The following is a 14,655-nucleotide window of genomic DNA, read 5'->3' as shown; positions in this document are numbered from 1 at the left end:
ATTGCTATAGAGATTGAGATATTTATTTGATTAAGCGAGTGAAATATATGCAGGATAAAAGTATGGGAAAGACAGGATACGATGAAGAAGAATATAGAAGACGCAGGAGAGAAGGACGTTATGGCGAAATTTTTTCTAAAATGGAAGGTTTCAGGGTTAAAAAAGCGGTTCAACAGGAGACATTATGTAAACATTATTTTTATGAAAAAGAGGGGATAAAAGAGAGAAAAGACATAGAAATGGGAATTAGAAGGACTAGGAAACGTTCAGTATCACCATTCTATAAAGAATATTCGAAAAAAAGCAGTAGAAAGATGCGTTCGATGAATATACATGATAAAACATGTATAGAAAAAAGAAGAGAAAAAATGTATGAAAGACGAAGTCCATGTGAAAATAGATCAAGAGGAATATCACCATTTGGGATATGTGATAAAAGGTTTAATTCGCGTTCACCCGTATCTATAAATGTTAGTGAAAGACGATATATTGATGATTTATCACGTTCAAGGTCCAATTCCTTGGAAAGATATAGTAAATCGCCGAAACATGTATCAATGAAGAAAGAAACTAATTATTCACCTGAATATTATAAGAATCGACATTTTTATCATAAACATAAGAATCATTTTTTACCATCATTGGAAGATAGGAACACGGAATATCAGAAAACGTCTAATCATATCAATGAAAAGGGTCATCAACATTCGTTATCATTTTCAGCATCATCATCATCATCATCATATAATCATTCTTCATACAAGTCTAATCATGAAACTAATCATTATAATTCTAGATTTGCATCTAAAGAAAATTATAAGAATAATTTATCTGCATCTTATCATAAGGATAACACCGATACGGCCCGCATATCTTACACGGCCTATTCACATGAAAAACATAGACATGCTAATGATTTAAAAGATTCAAGATATAGGTAATTATTAATATTGAAACTGTTGTTTATATTATGCATATAAATGATTTAAATATTAGATATTCTAATAGTCGAAGCCCACGTCATAGGTCATCATTTTCTAATAAACTTAATGAAAATAATAAAGAGACAAATATTTTATATGAAAGTCCTGATTCATATACTGAAAGTAGTTATGCAACAGCGAATACACATAAATATAAGGATATAAGTGGTTCATATTTTTCTATTATTATTATTATTATTATTATAGCTAATAAATATAAGATAAAAATTCTGATTATCGATATGATACTGAAAATAGCAGCAATTATACTCAATCTGTTCAAAAAAGTCATAAGAAATTGCATGATACAGACGAATTGTTTAATAAAACTCCTTTGAAAATTATGGATCTTAAGAAAGATGTTGCTAAAAAACAAGATGATACTATTGGTCCTTCTTTTTCTGGAAATACTAAACATTCTATGACTCCTATAATATCATTTAAGCTATCAAATACGAAAAATACATTATCAACATCTAGGGTTTATCTAGACAATACTACTGATTTAAATGAAACATCATATCCTCCTAACAAAATTCAAGAATCCAAAACTAGCTTAATTATGGAAAATGCACAGAACGAATTTAAGTTATCAAAAAGATCATTTGATTTTTATGATGCATTGAAAAATAATGAAAATCTTGATTCCTCATTGATGAAAAAATCCAGAAAATCATCTGAAAATATTCCAATAAGAGACCCGGAAAATAATATAAATTATTCTAATAATAATAATATTCATCGGCATTCTGAGGATTCTCAGACTCAGAAAAATGTATCTATTAAAATGCCAATAGCAAAGATAACTATGATGGATTCTAAAGAGGGATTTGTATATGAAAGGATTGGTCAAGTCGGTGAAGGAACATATGGGTACTTTTATTTCTTATTTTTTACTAATATTTTAATCTTTAATAGAAAAGTTTATAAAGCTCGTAATAGAATAACTAATGAATTGGTTGCTTTAAAGAAAATTAGAATGGAATATGAAAAAAATGGGGTAATATATTTATTTTTTTTTTTTTTTAGCTAATTTTTATCTAGTTTCCTATTACTGCTATGAGAGAAATCAAATTATTGCAATCGTTAAAACATCCTAATGTTGTTTGTCTTTTAGAAATGATGGTAGAAAAAAGTTAGCTTTTTCTTTTTTTTAATGTTTAATTATCTTAATTGTATTTTTAGGTACTGTATATATGGTTTTCGAGTATATGGATCATGATTTATCTGGTGTGTTATCAAATCCTAACTTTCGATTTGAGCCTTCGCATGCAAAACATCTTTGTAAACAAATGTTAGATGGATTAGAATATCTTCATCATCGTGGAGTATTACATCGTGATATTAAAGGTATAATCATATTTTATAATCATCTAAAATTAATATATTAGGATCAAATATTCTTCTTGATAATTTTGGGCAATTAAAGTTAGCAGATTTCGGATTGGCTCGTTATTACCATAAAAAGCGTGATACAGCGGATTATACTAATAGAGTAATTACTCTTTGGTTTCGACCTCCAGAACTTCTTTTGGGTGCTACGGCATATGGACCTGCCGTTGATATATGGAGCGCAGGATGTATAATGATTGAATTGTTTACAAGAAAGCCATTGTTTCCAGGACATGATGAAATTCATCAACTTGAGCTTATTTATGATATGATGGGAACGCCAACACATGAAAATTGGCCTAGTGTAGACCAATTGCCATGGTTCGAACTGCTTAAACCATCTGAAAAAAAAATAGGAAAGTTTTATGATCGTTATTCATCGTAATAATTCATATTGCTTTTTTCTTGTTCTTATTTATTATAGAATTTTGTCTCCTGCGGCTTTAAGTCTTCTTTCTAATATATTAGCACTAGATCCATCAAAACGACCAACTGCTACTGATGCATTAAAACATACTTTTTTTACTCAAGAAGAACCTAAACCGATGCCTCCCTTAGGGTAATTACACTTAATGTTTAATTTAGTTTTTAAACATAGTTTAGGCTAGGCAATATGAAAGGAGATTGGCATGAATATGAAAGCAAAAGAAGAAGAAAATTAAGAGAAGACAAAGAAGTAAATGAAAATATAGAAACTGGGAATATAAAGAAATAAATTTGTAATTATAAACATTAATATTCAGAAATTTATTATTAACAATGTTTTGGCATTCTCAAAAGTGTTCAATTTATTATATTTTGTAAGAAATGAAATGTATGATTATTAAAGATTATTTTTATGATTTACAAGTACTATTTAAAAGTTCAGTCAAGGCATTAGGAACCTATTTAAATTAATATTTTATTCGAATTTTAAAATTTATAACCTCTCCATTATGATTATTTAATATTTTAGATGCTAATTCCTCTTCAAAGCCACATTCAGAAACCAAATAATCAAGTCTATGATATGTTAAAAAAGATAAAATATGCTGGACATAAGTATTACTTTGCTAATTCCCTAAATTTTTGAGCAATGTTCATCCAGTCGGTTGCGACTATTTTCCAGATATCTTTTTTTTTGACAGGATCTATTGTTTTTACTTTTATTGAAAATGTTGCTACTACAGGACGGTGATCTGAAATTCGTACATTTAATTGACGATAACTGGTGCATTTCATTCTACTGTCTCCTCTATAAAAAATACGATCACACCAAGCTGGTGACCTTTTTTTTTCACTTGTATCATATTCATCCGTTCCTATATCATACTTGTAAGTTGGAGGAAAATTGATTTCTGCTTCGCTAAAAAGACGTAGTCGAAATCCTGGATTTTTTTTTCTTTGTAAAATAAGCTGATCTTTTTCAAAAAGCGATTGATAATCTTTGTTGCGAATATGCTCTAAAATAGTGTCACGACGCATATCTATACGATAATTTAGATCTCCATTTAATATACAAATTTCATGATCCAAAATCATTGATCCATCTCCTCCTCCAACAAATAAATCTGCTCTCTTAGAATTATCCAGCTCTGGAGGGAAGTCTGATGATTCTAGGATAGTAGCCAAATGGTTATTTCTATCTACCACTTGAGATTTTCCTGCAGCAAGATGGCAATTAATAAAACATAAAGATGTATCATCAAGTATAAAACGTACAACAAGCGCCCCCTAGATTTTATAAGTTCAAAACAATTTATATAGTTAAAAAAACGCACTTTATTTCCATGCAATCCCCCTAGACCAGTTTTTACTTGAACACTGTTCAGCTTTTTAATATTTGGTTTTATTGATGTCTTAGTAAAAATGCAAGTAAATAACCCAACCAAGTTTTCAGAATGAAGAAGAGAATACTGAAATTCAGAATGCAAATAAGTTACTATTTCATTACTTAATCGATCTTTCCATGCACTATATTGACAAGACATATGTTCTTGCAATTGTTTAGGATCCTTTTTTTTATTAAATTTCATTAAATGTTCTAGAATAAAATTCAATATAAATTAAATGATTTTTAAAAAACATACTTGCAGTTAGACGTTTATTTTCTAAATCAACGAGTTCTTGGAAACCAAAGACTATTATCTCAGGAGGGTTTGGAGATTTCAGAACTTTTTCAAAAAAAGAAAAATCATCAGTTGAAGAATTTAAGTCGTTGGGTTTTGAAGCGCCAGCATTCCATGTACAAACAGTAATGTTTATATCTCGAAATTTACAAAATTCTTCATCTCGTCTATGCATTTCATTTTCTAAATTATTAAAATGTATTATATTTAAAAATTTATTAATACCTAGCCAATCTTCCATTAATAAACCATCCCATATTCTAATAATATTATCAGAGGCCAAAGATACTACTTGACACCTTTTAACTTTCCAAATACTTGTTGTATCTAATTGCAATTTTAATATTGGAAATTTATGTGCCCACCATCCTTTCATTACTTTTCTAGGTTTAGATTGAAGATCATATACATAAATCATTCCTGTTTTAAATGCTGCCCATAAATAATTACCAACGCCTATTAAAGATACAATATTATAAAGACTAACATTAATAACATCCAAGCAAGTAAGAGAAGATATGGAATAAACAGAAATTTTTCCGTCCTGATGTCCTAAATAAACTAAATCTGGTTGGTCTCTAAGGAAGGTGCCACATGAAATTTCTCCCACAGGTAAATGTGGTACGATTGGTCGATTAGTTGTGATAAATGGAAGTTTATTTACATATGCCAAAGGATTATATACATATACCGACCTAGAAACCCCTAACCAAAGTTGGTTTTTTACAACAAAACAGAAAGATGCTTTGGCTACGACTTTATATGCACGAGGGGTACTTTGAAGATGTAAGCCATTTTTATGCGTATCATCAGACCAAATTAATAATTTTCCACTGTCGTCAAGAGTCCATAATTCATATCCACATCTTAACATGAATATAATCGGATGAGAATGGATGCCAAATCGTTTATCAACAAAACCTTGATAAAATATATTGATTTCTAAAATATGCCCATCTTTTGTTCCTAGCCATATTCTAGTTCCCTCCTCATCTACATTTCGACAGGGTACAAAAGACATGCTAGTTATTTTCATATCATTGCACGGCAATGACCATATATGCTCGCCAGTTTTAATGTTCCATACTTTTATAATTGTGCCACAAGAACATAAATAATCTCCAGAAACAAGAAAATACTTTATTTCAGAACGACCACGGATTTCTAAAGGACCATTTTTAAATATTGGTCGTCGACGGTTTGTTTGTGATGAATCAGGATAATCTGTTGTAGGCTGATTTTCAGGACATTTAACAGTCTTTTCCTCTATATCGGATTTTGTTTCATTAATTACAGTTGAAGTTAAGGATACTGAAGAATAATGAAAATTTGTAGGTGGATATGAAAAGGATTCCCCTCCTGGTAATCTAGTTGACATACTATATGATTTCAGATGCCCTTGAAATAAATTGTGTCTATCAATAAAGTCTTTTTTAGGTTTTAAAGGTTTTTCCGTAAAATTAAAAGGCTTATTAGTTTGAGCTTTCGAAATATTATTTGGTTTTGGTGGAATAGAAGGTGCATTTCTAGAAGGTGAAATTGATTTCGATAGTTTTGATTGACTCATGCTCGGTTTATTGGGTATTTCTATATTATTAATATCTATATATTTATCATGTTTTGATGCTTTGCTAGATGTTTCTTCAGAAAATTCAGATGCTGCAATACTTGACATATTATCATCGTGAAAAAAATCATCAATCATAGGATCCGTGTATTCATGAGAAAGCAATGGTTTTTTTATAGAAATATTATCAAAGCTGGAATCTAAAATAATTTAACTTTTTAAAAAAATATATTGGTTTTACTAATTGGATCATCAAATGGTGAACTAGTCATGTCTGGTAGTATGTTTTGATTTTCAAATATATAATCATCAATTTTAGAGGATAAAAATGATTCGTTATGTTCAACTGCGAAATCATCAAAGTCTATTCAATTATTAATCTGAATCATTCCATATTTATAAAAAAAACATACATGGATCATTATGATATTCTTTCTGTCTTTTACATTGTATTTTAACAGGTATACTAGGTGAACACGATCGTGTTGTAATATCTAATTCATTATCTATTAAACTTAATAATCATCAATATAATTTTCGCCTTCTTATTACTGGTATCGTTTTTATATCTTGAACTATCCATATATCGATCTTCCCTAAAAATATCACTATGATATGACGCCGTATCATTAAATGACTTTATCGCTGCATTACTAGGTGATCTATCTGCATTCATTGATTCTTCATTTATTTCTGGTATCGTAATATCATTCTCATCATCAAATATATTTTCAATATGATAGGGATTTTTTAATGAACTTTTAAAATATGATGACGATCTAATCTCTGATCTTTTATCTTTATTTGATACTTTTATATACGATCTTTCGTATTTCATTTTTTCTCCTGGTGATTCTATAGTTCTTTCATACGAACGATAATATGCTGGCATCGTCTTCACATATCTCTCTCGTCCTCCTGACGGTCCGTATGACTCGCTGCATCTCTGTTCTATTGCAAGTCTTTCAAATTTCTCCTTCAATCTAGAAACTCTTTTCTCCTCTTCTATTATGCCCATTTTCTCCCAAAAAAAAAGCTTTCCATATATATAGACCTTCCTCTATTCTAATTTCGCCTTTATTCTTATAAAAAATCCCATTTTACTTGTCTATTTGCCCTTTTTTTAAATTTCATAAAAGATGGTGGTCAGGAGTAGGGCGAATAACGTGCACGTTTTCTAGTTATAGTGGTTTAGAGGGATATAGAAAAGTATAAAAATATATAAGAAATATATGATTATTAGATGTGGTATGAATATGATTAATAGAAAGAGTAGTTTTAGTTGATAAAATTATGTATTTTTAGTAAACATATATTGAACGCACAAGTCTCTATTCGAGCAGTATGTTGTAGGAAATGGTAAAGTTAAGAGAAAAAGAAGAAAGATAAGAATAAATGATAAGGTTTGATTGTTCAGAATGTCATTTTGAAGTGTCGGATCATGTTTTATTGAGATCAGACGAAATGACATTTATATGTAAAAAGTGTAAAGTAGATATATATATATAGTATTTTAAAAAAATGATTGAAAATGGGGTAGAAGGCGTTTAGGAAGAATATTATGAATTTTGAAGATGAATCTGATGAATATTGTCCCCAGTATGGGTTTTTTAAAGTTTAAAAAGATGAAAATTTATAGTATTAGTTGTGATAATCATTTTTTAATTGATGCAATTACACCAAAACTGGCATTAACTATAGAAACAGAAGATATTCGTAAGGATAATAGGTAGTTTTATTTTATTAAGATTAAAATAAGGTAATAATTAGTTTTAGAGTGATTAAAGATTATCGTCAACATCATATATCTAAATAGATGTATTTTTTTCTAATAAAAATATTTATTAAATTATGTTAAATTTGGGATATATGGCAAGAAAATGGTAAGGAAATGGAAAAAGAAGTATTGATATTATAAATTTATTATATGTATTTATGAATTATTGTAGATTTTATGAATTATTGTAGATTTTATGAATTATTGTAGATATTTATGAATTTATTGTATATATTTATGAATTATTGTATATATTTGTAAATTATTATAGATATTTATGAATTACTATATATATTTATAAATTTATTATATATATTTATAAATTTATTACATATATTTATATCTTTATAGTATTTTATTGCTTTGAAATGTTTTTTTTTCATTAATATGTTTTTTATAGCCGAATTCTTATTCTTTTTCGGCTGAAATTTCTTTAATTATGGCATCAATCTCATCAAAAGTTAAAAACTATATTATTAAATGTTAACATTATTTAAATATTTAACTTACTTCAATTTTTTTTCCAGATGACATCACTGCTATTTCTATATTTTTTGCACCTGTTTGGATCACTTCTAATAAACTTTTAACTGCTAATTTAATCGTTTCATTTCGATCCATGTTTTCTTTATAATTCTTTTCTAAGAATTCTCGTACTATTTTACTAGACTTTCCAATAGAATTTGCTTTCCTTTTTTAATAATATAAGCTTCATTTACATAATTTTATATCCTATTTACCATGATGTATATATTCCTGCTGGTTCTGTCTGATAAAGCCTTGGAACTACATCATTCGGATCAAATCCTACAACTAATGTAGAAACTCCAAATGGTCTTACTCCTCCTGATTGTGTATATTTTTGTTTTACACCCGCAATATATTTTGTTATATATTCAACCGTCACCGGATCCTCAATCGTAAGACGATGACTCTGTGCTTCTACTCTTGCTTTATCTAAAAGAACACGAGCATCTGCATTCAATCCTGCAAATGCAACGAATACATGGTGATCAATAATTCCTATTTTTTTTGCTGTTCGTGTATCTTGAAGTTTTAAAGCTGTCTTTTTTTCAACTCCTAAAACAACTGAATCTTTTCCTTTAACTGCAACACATGTTGCACCCTTAAAATTTCATCAGAGCTTTATTTTAGATATTAAATATTCTCTTTAAAACCTTTTTAACTGCTTCTTGTCCATATTCTACTTGTAATAGTCTATATTTATTAGTTTTTTTTCTAAAAAAAAGACTCAAAATACCGTCCATCTGGACTAAATACTGAGATTGCTCTATCATAACTTCCAGTCATTATTTTCTTAAGAAAATTAAGATTCTAATAAAATCTTGGTTATATATTTAAATATTTTCGATAAGGCTTAATAAGGCCTTTATTTCTGAGGGTTTAGCTTAGAAATATTGAAATATTTAAGAAACAAAGGAAAATCATGTTTAATATGTAAATATTATTTGTAGATTATGTTTATATTTAATTTATAAGGTTATCTTTTATATATATAAGAAGAAGTTTAAGAATTGTTTTAAAAAGATTAAATATATAAAGAATTGTTGTATTTTAATTAGAAATAATTATTTATTTTATTAGTTTATTAAGAAATATTTTTTTGGTGGAAGATAAATGGGTTATGAGATGATATTTTATTATTACGTAATGGTTAGAAGGGTAGTTAATAAATAAATATATAAGGATAATATAAGATATGAAAGGAAGACAGGGTTATATATATTGTAGAATGATATATTTATTATAGAATAAATGAATTGTAGAATAAATGAATTGTAGAATAAATGAATTGTTTTATATTAAAAATTTAGAAGAGAATTAATATATAATATTTATTAAAATAAAGGAATAGTTTATTAATTTTTAGTACCAAAATTGAGTATTTAAAAAATAATGTTAAATAAAAATTTATCCAGTAAATTATAATAAATATTAGTTATTAGAATTATTTAGAAAATATACCAGATATAATTATTTTTTTATATAATGATAATTAAAATAAATATTTGCAAATCTCTTAATAATTTGTAAAATAAACAATAAAAAGCATGATAACCTATTTTTCATTATTTATATGATTAGTTGTTGATTGAATATCATTAAAAACATCTTTCATGTGTATTTCATCACTTTTTTTAGGCAATGAGGTTGTTTGATAATTTATATTTTTTCTGTTTAAAATATATTCAACAAAATACTTATTTTCATCAGATCTAAAATGATATTAGAAAATTCTTTTTTTTTTTTAAGAAAAACTAACATTTTAATAATATCATGCTGAATATAAATAAGATATTTTTGAATTGCTCTTATTTCTTTTATAAAATCCTGATTACGAGATTTTATATATTTACCATGATGAGTAAAAAGTGCTTCAATCCAAAATAAATGAAATTCAATATGTGGAGAACTTTCGGTAATTATAGATATAAATTTCAATAACTTATCCAAATATATAACAGGCAATTCTCGTGAAATCAATTCTATATTATTGAATGGTATAGATTCATAGACTTCATGAATAATATATTGTTCATTTAATCTGAATGCCATTATCATTGCTTTTAGATAATCTTTTTTTAATAAGACAGTTCTAATAGTTTGAGGCGTTATCTCTATATCTAAATAATATGGATCGAAAAGATGTAAATCATCTAATGAATATATCAATGTTCCTTCTGTAGTTGCAGCAGCAAAAGATCTTCCATTTGGAGAAAATCCTAAGGCACGAGTCCTGATTTCAGGTCTAAATTTCCGAGCAGATAAATCACTTTTTGTAGCACCAGGCAATGAATAATCTGCTTTATCTTGAAAATCATCATCATCATCATCATGAATATCGATGAGCTCAAGAGGGCCTGCTTCAGTAAAATTCTTACTATTAAGAAACTCTTGAGTTCCATCTAAAGATAAATTTTTTGAAGTTTGAATTTTTTTGATAAGAACAGAACTTTCAATATCATAGATGCAAATATACTTACTATTACCTCCTGCAACGACTATATGACCATCAGGAGAATAACAAATACATTTAAATGATTTATTCCTAAAAGAATTTGCACTAGAGAATTGATCTCCAATATTCCTACCGCCCGATATATCCTTTTTTCCATCAATAATATTGACCTGATTTCCTTTATCCACATCCCAAAACGTTAATTGTCCATCCAAAGTTGAAACACATATATATTTTCCATCTGGACGAAATGCAACTGCCAAAACATCTGATTGCAATTGAAGTAATTCAACAGATTGTCTAGAGGTAAATATTTCCCAAAGCCTAACAGTTTTATCCCAGCTTCCACTAGCCAGGATTTCACCTGTATTTGAAAAGGATAAACTAGAGACTGGACCTTCATGACCAGAAAGACGATCAACAAGTTGACCTGTCTGAACAGACCATATATATATATCAAAAGAAGCATGAGATCCCGCAGATACAATTTCTCCACTAGGTTCAACAGCTAAACATGAAAATTCTATACGTGTAGGTGCAACAAAAATACGGAAGTTTCTATAACGAGTTAAATCCCATGCTCTTACTGAACCATCTAAACTTGAAGAAAAAAGAACATTTCCAAATTTAGAAAAATCAAGACCAGTAACAGTTGACTTATGTTCTGCAAATGTAACCAAACAAAATCCAGAACGTATATCCCATAATTTTATTTTTCCATCATCAGAACATGTAACAATACTTTGCGAATCAGGTGTATATACAACATCAGTTATAATATCAAAATGCCCTTGCTGCTTAAGAACATAAGATTCCGATTGCCATTCCCAAACTAATAATTGTCCAAGCTTCCTTCCACAAAAAGCAATCCATTCCCCAGTCTTATTGATAGAAATAAAATCAATAGCGTTTTGTGAAATGCTTTACTTTTTAAAATACAATTTAAATAAACTAATAAAAAATTACCTAAGAGTATGTATCATATTAAATTCCGGGAGCTCATAAAGACCAAAAATACCAGATGTAAACCCCGCAACAAGCAAATTAGACTTATGATGAAATGCAATACATGTCATTTTCGCATTATTCTGATTAAAATAATGCTTATTCTTAATATTCCATTTATATTTAAAATCTTTATTTAAATCTTGATCTTTCATTGATCCTATCTCTTCAGAAGGTGATAATTTTTCCCAATAAAAAAGTGCCCCATCCTTACTAGCAGTATATATCTATAAACTAAGTATTTTTTTAAAAATACCCATTGACATATACCATTTTCTCGGTTGAATAAAAAAATGCATCAACAAGCGCTTCTCGATGACCTGCAAATGTCATCGGTGTAAAATTTTCCATTGGATCTAATGAATACAATCTCGCCGTAATATCCTTAGATGCTGTCAAAAAAAATCTATAAAATAATATATTAAAAATATATCATAAAAATAAACAATTCATCATTAATCACCTTGAATCTGACGACCATGTAATCGTCTTTATTGTATCATGATGTCCCGTATACACCCTATGCCTTACAAACGGAGAAAATTCCAAATCATCACCTAATTTCGGCGATCTCCATACTTCTACATGATTTCCAATAGCTACTCCAAAATATTTCCCACACGGTGAAAATTTAACATCTTCAACTTTATTTCCAAAATTAAAATGATACAAAACCACCCTTTTAACAACATTTAACAAAATCCCTCTTCCATCTTTAACTCATAAACATTATAAATCTCATTTTTTTCATCATTTATCTCCTTAATACCTTCATCAACTGATAGTAATAATGTACTCGTCGGCGACAATGCAATACAACCAATATTTCTCGAATTTTCAAACGGAAACGTAACCGATGTATTCCTAACTCTTAAATAACTTCATATAACCCTTTTAAAACCCTTTCATACCCCTCTAAATCAAACAATGTCACTCGATTTCCTACCGGACTAAATAACTCGTTTTTCGCCGTAAAAATCACATTTCCGTTCCGGTAAAAAGATCCAATAACATTACAAAGCTTAATTCTCATTAGATTCTTATATTTATACTCTTTAAACCTCATATTTACCTTAAATTCTGACTTCATTTTTTTTTACATTTTTTGGACGTTGATGCTCTCTCCTACCTCTCGCTGCCAGGACAACCAGGAACTGAGCGGACGTCGACCAAGAAAATGGTGTTGGATAAAGAGACTCGCAATGGGATTGGTATTTCTAATCTGCCTAACCAGAGGTATTTATAGAGTTTTATATGAAGATATTTATATAAACTAATGTTTTTAGACATAAGATTGTAGCAAGACGAGGAGCAACCTTTACATTGATGCTTGCAGGTTTTTTTCCGGAAAAAAAAGGATAGAAATTGAGGAAATACTGATGAATATGGGTTTATAGGGGAATCAGGACTTGGAAAGACTACATGGATTAATACGCTTTTTAGTACGACGATTAAAGGGTATTCTAATAATAAAAAACGGTTTCGAAAACAAACAGACCAAACAGTAGAAATTGAGATCACGAAAGCAGAGATTGAGGGTATAATATTGAGTAGTAATAGGGGAGGAACTTATAAAAATGATTTAGAGAGATTTTTTAGAGTGAATTTGACGATTGTTGATACGCCGGGATTTGGGGACTATGTAAATAATAATGATGCATGGCAGTCAATTATAGAATTTATTGATGATCAACATGAATCGTATATGCGTCAAGAGCAACAACCGAGAAGAGCGGAGAAAATTGATCTTCGAGTGCACGCATGTCTTTATTTTATTCGACCTACGGGACATACATTAAAACCGCTTGATGTGGAAGCGATGAAGCGGTTAGGAACACGTGTGAACCTTATTCCAGTGATTGCAAAGGCGGATTCGTTAACACAAGCGGATTTAGCAAAATTTAAGCGACGTGTAGATATATGGTTAAATTATTTGTTTTAACGAATATATATAGGTTCGAGATGTTATAGCAGCGCAAGAAATTAATATATTTACACCAATAGTTGAGGAAGATGATCCGGCAGCGGCGGAACATGCAAGGAATTTAATTGTAGGTGTAAAAAAGTAAATTTATGTATTATTAAAAAGATGATTAGGCAGCTATGCCATTTGCATTAATTGGAAGTGACAGAGATGTTCAAACACCGGATGGTCGAGTTGTTAAAGGAAGACAATATAGTTGGGGTGTAGCAGAAGTTGAAAATGATGAACATTGTGATTTTAAAAAATTACGTTCACTTCTTATTCGTACACACATGTTAGATCTTATTCAAACAACGGAAGAAGTTCATTATGAAGTAAATATTTTGAGGTTATTTTCTTGTCTTCCATCTAATCATTGATTCAAGGCATATCGTGCACAGCAAATGGAGATTCGTAAATTTGGAGAAGCAAAAACTCGTAAACTTGATAACCCAAAATTTAGAGAAGAAGAAGAAGCTTTGCGTAAAAGATTTACAGAACAAGTTAAAATAGAAGAAGCAAGATTTAGGTAAGTACTTCTGCGTTTATTTATATTTATTTCTTATTAATAATTAGGCAATGGGAACAAAGGGTAATTTTTATTATTAAACCCTTTTTAAACAATTTAACTTTTATTTATAGCTTATTTCAGAAAGAGATCGTCTTAATAAAGACCTTGAAACTGCTCATACTAGGTTTATTTTATTTTATTTTTCTATTATATTTTTTATTTAATTTTATTAGTATTAAACAACTCGAAGCTGAATTAGAACATATGCAAGCTATTCAAAATAATAGCGGACGTCGTCGATAATAAAATTATACCATTTTCTGCTCATGTGAAACACTTTCATGTGTATCTATTTTATCATTTTGTTTA

General features: G+C 28.8%; 6 protein-coding genes across 6 annotated transcripts; 3 read left to right on the top strand and 3 right to left on the bottom strand.

Annotated features, from left to right (window-relative positions):
- The first annotated feature begins 1 nt into the window (after nt 1).
- Nucleotides 2–3,137, top strand: T552_00974 (hypothetical protein). Its single transcript, XM_018369569.1, has 9 exons — nt 2–937; nt 997–1,151; nt 1,205–1,856; nt 1,902–1,983; nt 2,028–2,118; nt 2,169–2,333; nt 2,375–2,756; nt 2,800–2,934; nt 2,979–3,137. The coding sequence occupies exons 1-9, from the start codon at nt 48–50 to the stop codon at nt 3,088–3,090; spliced, it is 2,664 nt and encodes an 887-aa protein (XP_018226754.1). The 5' UTR covers nt 2–47; the 3' UTR covers nt 3,091–3,137.
- Nucleotides 3,138–3,165: 28 nt separating this feature from the next.
- T552_00973 (hypothetical protein) lies at nt 3,166–7,111 on the bottom strand. Its single transcript, XM_018369568.1, has 9 exons — nt 6,603–7,111; nt 6,464–6,556; nt 6,292–6,414; nt 4,709–6,250; nt 4,445–4,666; nt 4,136–4,398; nt 3,424–4,088; nt 3,302–3,377; nt 3,166–3,259 (listed from the first exon to the last, which is right to left on the bottom strand). Exons 1-9 carry the CDS (start codon nt 7,066–7,068, stop codon nt 3,212–3,214), a joined length of 3,498 nt encoding a protein of 1,165 aa, XP_018226753.1. The 5' UTR covers nt 7,069–7,111; the 3' UTR covers nt 3,166–3,211.
- A 137-nt stretch (nt 7,112–7,248) lies between these two features.
- T552_00972 (hypothetical protein) lies at nt 7,249–7,911 on the top strand. Its single transcript, XM_018369567.1, has 6 exons — nt 7,249–7,298; nt 7,356–7,409; nt 7,454–7,541; nt 7,591–7,649; nt 7,696–7,779; nt 7,827–7,911. The coding sequence occupies exons 1-6, from the start codon at nt 7,294–7,296 to the stop codon at nt 7,864–7,866; spliced, it is 330 nt and encodes a 109-aa protein (XP_018226752.1). The 5' UTR covers nt 7,249–7,293; the 3' UTR covers nt 7,867–7,911.
- Nucleotides 7,912–8,189: 278 nt separating this feature from the next.
- T552_00971 (hypothetical protein) lies at nt 8,190–9,184 on the bottom strand. The gene is made up of 5 exons (XM_018369566.1): nt 9,089–9,184; nt 9,006–9,045; nt 8,568–8,953; nt 8,338–8,518; nt 8,190–8,295 (listed from the first exon to the last, which is right to left on the bottom strand). Exons 1-5 carry the CDS (start codon nt 9,136–9,138, stop codon nt 8,236–8,238), a joined length of 717 nt encoding a protein of 238 aa, XP_018226751.1. The 5' UTR covers nt 9,139–9,184; the 3' UTR covers nt 8,190–8,235.
- Nucleotides 9,185–9,861: 677 nt separating this feature from the next.
- T552_00970 (hypothetical protein) lies at nt 9,862–12,936 on the bottom strand. Its single transcript, XM_018369565.1, has 8 exons — nt 12,885–12,936; nt 12,724–12,833; nt 12,582–12,676; nt 12,276–12,525; nt 12,083–12,218; nt 11,774–12,039; nt 10,112–11,728; nt 9,862–10,064 (listed from the first exon to the last, which is right to left on the bottom strand). Exons 1-8 carry the CDS (start codon nt 12,900–12,902, stop codon nt 9,908–9,910), a joined length of 2,649 nt encoding a protein of 882 aa, XP_018226750.1. The 5' UTR covers nt 12,903–12,936; the 3' UTR covers nt 9,862–9,907.
- Nucleotides 12,937–12,946: 10 nt separating this feature from the next.
- On the top strand, nt 12,947–14,634 carry T552_00969 (hypothetical protein). The gene is made up of 10 exons (XM_018369564.1): nt 12,947–13,048; nt 13,099–13,148; nt 13,210–13,350; nt 13,399–13,724; nt 13,768–13,863; nt 13,910–14,110; nt 14,162–14,304; nt 14,352–14,367; nt 14,418–14,470; nt 14,520–14,634. The coding sequence occupies exons 1-10, from the start codon at nt 12,990–12,992 to the stop codon at nt 14,587–14,589; spliced, it is 1,155 nt and encodes a 384-aa protein (XP_018226749.1). The 5' UTR covers nt 12,947–12,989; the 3' UTR covers nt 14,590–14,634.
- Nucleotides 14,635–14,655: the final 21 nt, after the last annotated feature.

The sequence above is a fragment of the Pneumocystis carinii genome (genome assembly GCF_001477545.1).
Source record: "Pneumocystis carinii B80 chromosome Unknown supercont1.4, whole genome shotgun sequence".
NCBI lineage: Eukaryota > Fungi > Ascomycota > Pneumocystomycetes > Pneumocystales > Pneumocystaceae > Pneumocystis > Pneumocystis carinii.
The sequence above is the reverse complement of the archived record's forward strand: the minus strand, read 5'-3'. Positions and strand labels throughout refer to the sequence as shown.

Excerpts from the sequence above, each read along its gene's own strand:
- T552_00974 (XM_018369569.1), top strand. The coding sequence starts at position 48 with ATGCAGGATAAAAGTATGGGAAAGACAGGATACGATGAAGAAGAATAT. Across the intron at positions 938-996 it reads TTAAAAGATTCAAGATATAG|ATATTCTAATAGTCGAAGCC; the intron begins GTAATTATTAAT and ends TTTAAATATTAG. Across the intron at positions 2,935-2,978 it reads AAACCGATGCCTCCCTTAGG|GCTAGGCAATATGAAAGGAG; the intron begins GTAATTACACTT and ends AACATAGTTTAG.
- T552_00973 (XM_018369568.1), bottom strand. The coding sequence starts at position 7,068 with ATGGGCATAATAGAAGAGGAGAAAAGAGTTTCTAGATTGAAGGAGAAA. Across the intron at positions 6,415-6,463 it reads AGAATATCATAATGATCCAT|ACTTTGATGATTTCGCAGTT; the intron begins GTATGTTTTTTT and ends ATAATTGAATAG. Across the intron at positions 3,260-3,301 it reads TAAATAATCATAATGGAGAG|GTTCCTAATGCCTTGACTGA; the intron begins GTTATAAATTTT and ends TAATTTAAATAG.
- T552_00972 (XM_018369567.1), top strand. Across the intron at positions 7,542-7,590 it reads TTATATGTAAAAAGTGTAAA|AAGGCGTTTAGGAAGAATAT; the intron begins GTAGATATATAT and ends AAAATGGGGTAG. Across the intron at positions 7,650-7,695 it reads TCTGATGAATATTGTCCCCA|TTGTGATAATCATTTTTTAA; the intron begins GTATGGGTTTTT and ends TTATAGTATTAG.
- T552_00971 (XM_018369566.1), bottom strand. The coding sequence starts at position 9,138 with ATGACTGGAAGTTATGATAGAGCAATCTCAGTATTTAGTCCAGATGGA. Across the intron at positions 9,046-9,088 it reads GTATTTAGTCCAGATGGACG|ACTATTACAAGTAGAATATG; the intron begins GTATTTTGAGTC and ends TAATAAATATAG. Across the intron at positions 8,519-8,567 it reads GCAGGAATATATACATCATG|GAAAGCAAATTCTATTGGAA; the intron begins GTAAATAGGATA and ends TTATTAAAAAAG.
- T552_00970 (XM_018369565.1), bottom strand. Across the intron at positions 12,219-12,275 it reads ACATGGTCGTCAGATTCAAG|ATTTTTTTTGACAGCATCTA; the intron begins GTGATTAATGAT and ends ATTATTTTATAG. Across the intron at positions 10,065-10,111 it reads CAGCATGATATTATTAAAAT|ATCTGATGAAAATAAGTATT; the intron begins GTTAGTTTTTCT and ends ATATCATTTTAG.
- T552_00969 (XM_018369564.1), top strand. The coding sequence starts at position 12,990 with ATGGTGTTGGATAAAGAGACTCGCAATGGGATTGGTATTTCTAATCTG. Across the intron at positions 13,149-13,209 it reads CTTTACATTGATGCTTGCAG|GGGAATCAGGACTTGGAAAG; the intron begins GTTTTTTTCCGG and ends ATGGGTTTATAG. Across the intron at positions 14,471-14,519 it reads CTTGAAACTGCTCATACTAG|TATTAAACAACTCGAAGCTG; the intron begins GTTTATTTTATT and ends TAATTTTATTAG.